The sequence below is a fragment of the Pinus tabuliformis genome, chromosome X (genome assembly GCF_031772625.1).
Source record: "Pinus tabuliformis cultivar Carrire ecotype Pingquan chromosome X, CPIR1, whole genome shotgun sequence".
Taxonomy (NCBI): Eukaryota; Viridiplantae; Streptophyta; class Pinopsida; order Pinales; family Pinaceae; genus Pinus; species Pinus tabuliformis.
Window position 1 is genome coordinate 459,034,963 of NC_142308.1, and position 8,145 is coordinate 459,043,107.

The 8,145-nt window shown below is 39.3% G+C and overlaps 1 protein-coding gene across 1 annotated transcript; it reads right to left on the bottom strand.

Annotated features, from left to right (window-relative positions):
- Window positions 1-2,439: 2,439 nt before the first annotated feature.
- Window positions 2,440-7,605, bottom strand: LOC149140595 (uncharacterized). The gene is made up of 3 exons (XM_089451015.1): window positions 7,469-7,605; window positions 4,700-7,070; window positions 2,440-2,505 (listed from the first exon to the last, which is right to left on the bottom strand). Exons 1-3 carry the CDS (start codon window positions 7,603-7,605, stop codon window positions 2,440-2,442), a joined length of 2,574 nt encoding a protein of 857 aa, XP_089307141.1.
- Between the last annotated feature and the right edge of the window lie 540 nt (window positions 7,606-8,145).

Consider the following 8,145-nt stretch of genomic DNA (forward strand, 5'->3'; position numbering starts at 1 on the left):
AGTTGAGTAGTGACGAAGGCAATAACCACGTTGACCATCCTGTACCAGTACATTTGATATTAAAAGAACAAAACCAAAACCAAACCATTCATATCAATATAGTAAGTGTAGAACGCGTTCATACTTACTAAGATTATTGGCAACACGCTTTTTTTTAAGTAAAAAGTAAATTACAACGTTGTACATGGTAAATGAAAAGTGGAGAAATTTGTGATTTGCAAATATTAAAACAAATCACTTACATTACTAGTTGACACTACAACTAAAACATTAACGTTATTAAAATTTTGAAACCGATTTTAAATTCATGTATTATATTTTTCAAAGTATTTTGGGAAATCTTGTTAAATAAGGAATGCAATTGGTAGTATAACCAACTTGTCTGCAATAATTATTAACATCACACCATACAAGTATCTGTAGACAGCAGTAACGCTTAGTCATGAAATTGCAAACAGAGATAACCTCAGAACCGCCAAATACTACTCCAGAAATTGTAGATTCAAATTACCGTAAAAGCAATTAGGTCTTGTATTTGGGCTTACGAATCCAGATAATATAGATTCGAATTAACTAAGATCAATTATGTAATCTGCGTATATCCTTTCAAAAGAGAAATATCGCCAACCAATTTCGACACTGGAAGTGTTGGAGCTGTACCGTCATGAAAAGACTACTCCACATCAAACAGCTGACCATAACCATTGAATGTTGAGTATAAGTAGCGATAATCAGAGAATGCAGAAGATGACAGCTGTGAGAAATCATTTATTTTCTGTACAAAGTTTCTATGTCTCTAACTTCCACTTCATTCGATTCTCCCAAACACAAATTCCAAACATGGCCTTACAGATACACAAAAATTTGGCCATATGCTTCTTGAATATCACCACTATAAACAAATAATAATGTATTAAAAGTTAGCAATTGTCTATGAAGGGATAAGGTACACAAAAAATGACTTCAACTTCATAACATGTAGCAATTGAACCTTACAGGACCGTTGGCCTGCAATATAACCTTTATTAGCTCTTCAAGTGTACTAATTTCTGACATCTATTCTCTTCATCACTGCAGGTTACTGAGAGTGGAAGGCAGGAGTGCCATCTAGTTGCCACTGTTGGTAAATTTTCTGTCATCTGGAACTTCCGGCAAGTAAAAAACAGCGACATGTGTGTTACAAGGGCCAGAATGGGCTAAAAAGCTGCTATTGCTACAAGATTGTTCCAAAAGATGAATCCAGTGTGGATAGCAAATTTATGCATGACAAATTTGCTATTACAAATTCTCCAGGAGCTCCACTTGTGGTTGCAACACCAAAGAAAGTGAGCTCTTTCAGCATAGCATCTTAACAATAACATCCATTTCACACTAATCATGGCGTTGAGCAATTAACTCAAGTGATGAACTATAAACAGTTGTACTGGCTTGTGCATATAACATTCCACACCTTATTGGGGTGGAGTAAAACTAAATTCTTTATAGATTTATAATCTGTTGTATAGCTGAGAGATTGGGCATTTGGTGCGTTTGAAGCAATGCTTGTTGTAATCTGTGTAAAGTGATGAACAGGAGCTATTCTGCTTGTAAGTCTGTGTAAAGTTATGAATTGATTTTGACACCACATGCTAACTCTGTCACTTAATTCTTATTTTGTTCAAGTGGACTCTCAGTATTGACCTTTTAATTAACTATTGACAGTTTATAATGGAGAATTCGAGGAAATGGAGAGGCTTTTGAATGGTATGCATATTTTTGTCGTGAAAATTCAGAAGAGATGCATCTGATGGCTTCTTATCATTTGTAATCTTGAGATTATTGGACATGGTAAATTGATATTGGAATTGGATTTATGTCCATATCTGCAAATTTCTAAGCAATTGAGAGTTTTAGAAAACAGAGTAATAGCAGTGTGCAACCCATTGTGAGTGTCTGGAGCATCTTCGAAAGCTGAACATCCAAATGATATAAAACTCAAGTTTGTGAATGTGATGGAAGGGTAAAATGCTGACATGTTTTTGTTGTTTAATGTAGAAGGAATCTTGCCATTTGGGCTCTAGAGCCCAACCTGCTCTCTCGTATTGCAAAACACAGATCATTTAACCAACAAAAAGCACAGAGCAGTGGACCATGTACTGGATTGCAGAAAATGACAGCTGTGAGAAATCATTTAGTTTCTGTACAAAGTTTCTATGTCTCTAACTTCCACTTCATTCGATTCCAGCCAGACGATAGTGGGCATCCATCTTTGGTGTCTACTAAAAGGAATCAGAAATCACAATCACAAAGGTAGAGGCACCTTCATCTGAATCATTTTTGCAACTCATTGGGATACGTGGTTAAGTATGTGGACGAGCTGAAGACAAAAAGAACCATGTGTGTCATGATTTCATACAATATCTTTCAACTTGGATAAAAAAACCACAGAGAACTGTTCTATCAAGTACGCGAACCCCTGTTCTGGGGTATACTGCATTCAATGGAAAAACAATTCATCTCAACTACCTGCTTAACCATTTAGAGAACAGAAAATGCACCGTGTTGTGGATGCCTTAAATTTAGTAGACCTTGGCCATACTATCTTATGAAGTTCGGCTGTGCTGGCTATCAGATTATTTTAGGATTGTGATTTTGGGCATCAAGGTTTAGTTTATTTCTTATGACTGCTTATGACTGCTTTCAGATTAACATTTACGAATGCGGTCTCCATTGAGCTATTAAAATAATACAGTTAAGGAAGCAGCTGATGCAATTAAACCACGAGGAAATTTGATATGAAACCTTTCTCACTGATAAAGCTATAAGTCAAAAAAACTGTTCTCCAGGCACCAAAAACTTTCAGATGGCAACCAATGACACCATTTCATTTACCTTTCAAAAAGATGAACAAGACCTAAACTTATCCACATTATAAGCCAGCAGCTGTAATCTACAGTAAAGAATGTCAACTGAACAAACCTGTCCTCCAAAATGAAAATGATAGCACTTCTAAAATCCAAGGAGTAAAGGCCCAAGAGCCATATCTAGACAATATGAAACTAAAATAACTGAACTCACAATACTTGGCACTCTAACATGCATCACCAAGCATGTGAAGAGCCCAGAATAAAAGAAATAGTTCATTATAAAGAAAACACCTCTACTGTCAAGAACTATCCTCATCTACTATTTTAATTGCAAATATGAATCTGAAATGCATGAGACATAAAATTCCCATAAATTCCAGGGATTTGTGGTGCTGGACGTGTGTTATTTCTGAAGGAAAACCATAGTTTCTGTTTCAAAGCTGCATTGGCAGAAGGTACCAACTACTGGGCAGAGTTAAGTGCATTTTCGATACTGGAAAATTTAACAATTAAGAAAGGTACTGCTCAAATCCAGATACTGGGAGATTCAGAGCTAGTCATCAACTGGGTAAATGATAAAAAACAATATGCAGATTTTGACCCTATCAACACTAATAGAAAGAATTAAAGAGCTGAATGAAAATTTCCCTAATAGGTTGTTGTAAACATCGACCTATCTAAAGTGAGAAACGTGTTTCTTTATAAAAAAAGTTGTTGGTTGAATCATAAAACCCAAAACAAAGAGCAGTGGACCACGTACTTGAATACTCTTTGTTCATACAACAGAGAACAGTTCTATTAAGATATAACTAAACATGCCAGATATAAGTAAAGATATATACAATGAAAGTATTCGTTGGCTTGTAAGCATATGTACAATAAAAGCATTATGTAGAGATGTAATTGAGAATGAGCCACTAATCATATATGCATGATGGGCCATGGCATCGGCAACACCAGTTAGTGTTTATTGTGGTGCCATGTTGTGCGAGCTGTTCCTGCAGTTGATGTCGCATCTGCCTGTGTGCATCCCTTTCATGGATGTGAATTGTAATCTTAAGTAGTTTCCTTATATTCTTTAACAACGTAATTGCTGGGCACAAACGGTAAAGTGGCATGGATTGTTGTGGCAGGATCCTTGTCTGCATATCTTGTAATGTAAGTTCTTGTTGTTGGATTTCTTCACAACACTCGTACAACTGTCGTAGGTAGCATGTATTCATACTTGTTGGCATCCAAAAAGGAAACACTGTAACTGACAATGAATATGTTTGACGATTTTGTTTGAATATTCGAAATAAATTAAACGATTCCAAATGAGTATAAAATCATATGAAATTAAATGTAATAGCAAGAAATCTATGTGAAACTTCGTTATGTAGTGAGTGGTGTTTACCATGTGGGTAATTCTGGAAGGCAGGTTGTATGATTGGCTAAAGTGTATTATCCTGGATAGATTTTGATGCAAGGAATGATTCCTCTTGCTGTCTACGCTTAAGATATGGATTCTTGTGCATTTGTGCAATGCGGGAGAATGGGAATGCTGGATTGATGTGTATGTCCGCTAGTGACCGCACTCTTGAAATTGCAGTGAATGTTAGCCCTTGGCGTTCTCTGGTGTTGATGTCCACTGTTGCTTTGTCTAATGTCATTCCTTGTGACTTGTGTATCGTTAAAGCCCATGCCATTTGAAGTGGTATCTGAGGGCGTGCACCCCTTGTGATGGGAGGAATGGGTACATATGTTGGGTGTGAAATGTCCCACGATGTTCCTCTGTATTGTTGAAAGTGAACAACCACAAAGGATGGTAATGCTGGGGGCTTTGAGTCAGTTGAATAAAATATTGAGATGACCTTCCCAAGCACGCCATTGACAAGGCCTGCATGTACCCATAAGTTGCTGGTGAGCATAACTTTTTGTTCACTGCATAAGAGCACCTTTGCAGGTAGGTGCTCATCTTCTGTTGTAGTAGGAGTTTTCTGTCTTTGTTGTTCCGCAGAGAAAAGTGCTACTGGGATGTTCAATTGTTTGAGCATTTTCTTATTATGCAAGACAACTGCGTTGTTTGTTGCGAATAGGTGCATGGACTCGTCGAATGTGCATTTCTCTTCATGTGTAAGAGAGGAACTTGTTCTTGACATTAGATGTTGCCAATCTTCAAGTGTAGATATTCCATTCCTAAGATTTGCAAGTATTTTCCGGAAAGCAACCTGGGACGAGCTAGCTCCTTGTTGACGGAAAACAGTTGAAAGTGTTATGAATATGTCAAAGCTGCGCCAAAGTGCAGTGCCACGCGATGTCCCAGCATATAAAGGAATGTCTTTTGCAGGTGGGAGTTGGCCTAAATCTCCGACAAGGATAATTGAGCGATTACCAAATGGTGTATTCTGATGAAGAGGGAAGGCCTCTCTTAGACGATCGTCAATGCAAGAAATCATTTTTGGACCAATGAAGCTCATTTCGTCAATGAGGATGTATTCTACATGACGGAGTTGCTCTTGCAGGTGTAGGAGCGGCTGGCCTTCGAGAGGATGCATTTTCTGGATAGGGATATGAAGGGCAAAATGAATTGTGAGGGCATTTATGTTGAAAGCTGCAACGCCGGTTGGTGCAAGTAACAATAAAGGGTTTTTGTTGGCTGGCGAGTTTTCCACAAATGCTTGGTGAAGGCATTTAATCAAATGGGATTTTCCTGTGCCAGCTGTTCCTTGTACGATGATCTTCCGTGGGGATTTTGGCGAAGGGGTTTTGAAGTGTGAAAAAACAGCGGTGAAAGCTATGCTTTGGGTAGGGGATAATGTATGCTCATGGGGAAGGTTGGAAAATGAATGATGTTGGTTTTGAATGGGTGAGCGGTTGAATTCAATGAAATTGATGGCAGTTTCTTGCAAGGGGGGAGGGACAGTATTTTGTGACCAATTGTGGTTGACATCGAAGTCGCGGTAGCCAATCATGTCGAGGTCATCAATTGCAATATTGTAACCTGGGTGTAGTTGAGAGAGGATTTGCCATTCATCCATCTGAATGGAATCAGGGGGGGTGTGTGGGGTAGGTTGATCTTCAGTAGGTGGGCTTTGTGGGTTTTCGGGTTCGCGATGGACATGCCATGGTGTATATGCACCCTTTTTTTGTTCCCAGTGTGCAATAATTTCTGCATCAGTTGAACCGATATCATCAGGGAGTGTTCGGAAGGGGAAATACAAGAGTAATTCACTCCAATAGAAGGTGGCATAAGAAGGATTAGTAGAGGAAGGAATGACATTGTAATGGGGCAAGACATGTACAATCATTGGGGGGAATATATGTTTCCAGTGGTTTCTTCTCCGCTGGGCAGAATATGACCATGAGCGAGCAGGTTCAAGGAGGGGCAGTGCTTCTAGTGAGGCAGGCCTGTTCATATACGCAACGATAAAGTTTGGTGTCGAACCAAGATTTTCAGTATCTTGCGAAACACGTTTGAAAACAGCCCTGTTGACATTCAAAGAACGGAATGTACGGCTGCAAAGAGAGAGAGGTAGCTTTTGTAACATATGGCATATTTCTTGTGCACCAATGTCTCTATCTGCAATGGTTTCTGTAAGGAGTTTCCGGATGACACCACTAGTAGGTGCTTCTGGAAGGGCACTTTGTGATAGTCGCGATAGCATTTGACAGTAGCTCTCAGATCTTGTCTCTGCTTTTGTTGCATATTTTGAAATATATTTCAATACAGCATGGCGAGAAAGGACTGGTTGGCAATCAACATTTTCTCTCCAAATAGAGAGTAGATCGGCGTTGTGAATATTCAATCTTTCATCATTGCGAGCAGGGACATAGGTTTTATGACCCTTATCATCAATGAAAAGTGAAGAAGTGGACTTCAATTCCCACGGTACTCCATATCGGCAGCTAAGCACATTGTCTTTCTTACGAAGACAGGAAGATTCATGACACTTTGTATGACGTTGAACGCAGTTGACAAGCTCTGTGTAGTCTTCAAATTGATTGGATGTGAATATTGTTGCTGTGTCAAGGAGACACGGGTTATGAATTGTTGACTGGTGAAGCGGAATAGTTCGGTGTTCTGCCTGACGTGGATTCCAAGCAGTTACGTAGTGGTCGAAATATTTCTGTGCATTAGCAACTTCTAATGCATTGTCCCAATCAAGTGTGTCCATGTCTGGTGCATTTTGTAGCCAAAGGAAGCCATGAATGTGTGCGGATCCTCTATGTTGCCATTCGTATCTGAATATAACATGAAGGGTACATTCAGTTAATACATGTATATGCAATGTATAAAATTAATGTAGAGGGATATGGATATTAAATAATACCTGCACCAGTAGTCGGTTGCATGGAGGCCTTTTTGAAGGATTTCTTCAAGGAAAATTGTAAATCTACAATGCATATATTGGGTTGTTAGATGTGGGTTTTTAATTATGTTTTGGATTTTCCATTGGAAGGGGTTGACTGAAGTGGAATGAACACTTGTGGGCATGATCGTGTGCAAGTCATGCCATTTAGTATCAGCTGCACTGAGAGTGAAGAAGAATGTTGGGCTTCCTATTTGCGTGATCATGTCAGTCAGCTCAGATCGGCGTTTGTTCCAGAAAGACCGTGTTCCTCGTAGAGCTGACCCAAACCTCATTATTTGCTCTGGCAATCTTGAATCCGGAGAGTCATGAAGACACTGGCGTAGGTCTGATACCGTTGTTGGCAAGTTGTTCTCAATGTACTTCTTCACGAAGACACTGGCTGTTGCTTGGCTACGGTGGCACATTAGAATGTTATAAAGATAGAAGCGGAATCTTGGGTGTTGGCCAAAGCAGTTATCATGGTAGTGAAGCAAGTGCAAAGCATATTCATGCATTTCAACTTTTGTAAGTCTTGGTTGCATGATCATTGCAATGCCTGTAGGGAAGAGTGTGGGGAATGCCATGGCAAGGAGGCCGATGGTGTTGTATTCATTTATAGCGGTTGGAGATATTGGAGGCCAATCGATAGAGCTTGTTGAACTTGAATGGGTCGAGTGCAAATAGTTACAAATGTGGTCACGCTCGGTACATGAATTTGGGAGGACTGGAACGAAAGAAGAGGGTTGGATTTCTAATGGAGGTAGCATGACATCATCAAGATTATAAGTGGAATCAGTAGTGGTTTGATGGGGTTCAAAAGAGGAGGTGGTTACACTGTGGAGAAGAGAAGAAATGTCTGTAGGGAGATCTGGCAGCGTAGAAATTGTAGATGAATTCAATTGAACATCACGGTAGTAAGGGTCATATTTTATTTTGTATTCAATGGCTGCAAGGACACGTGATTT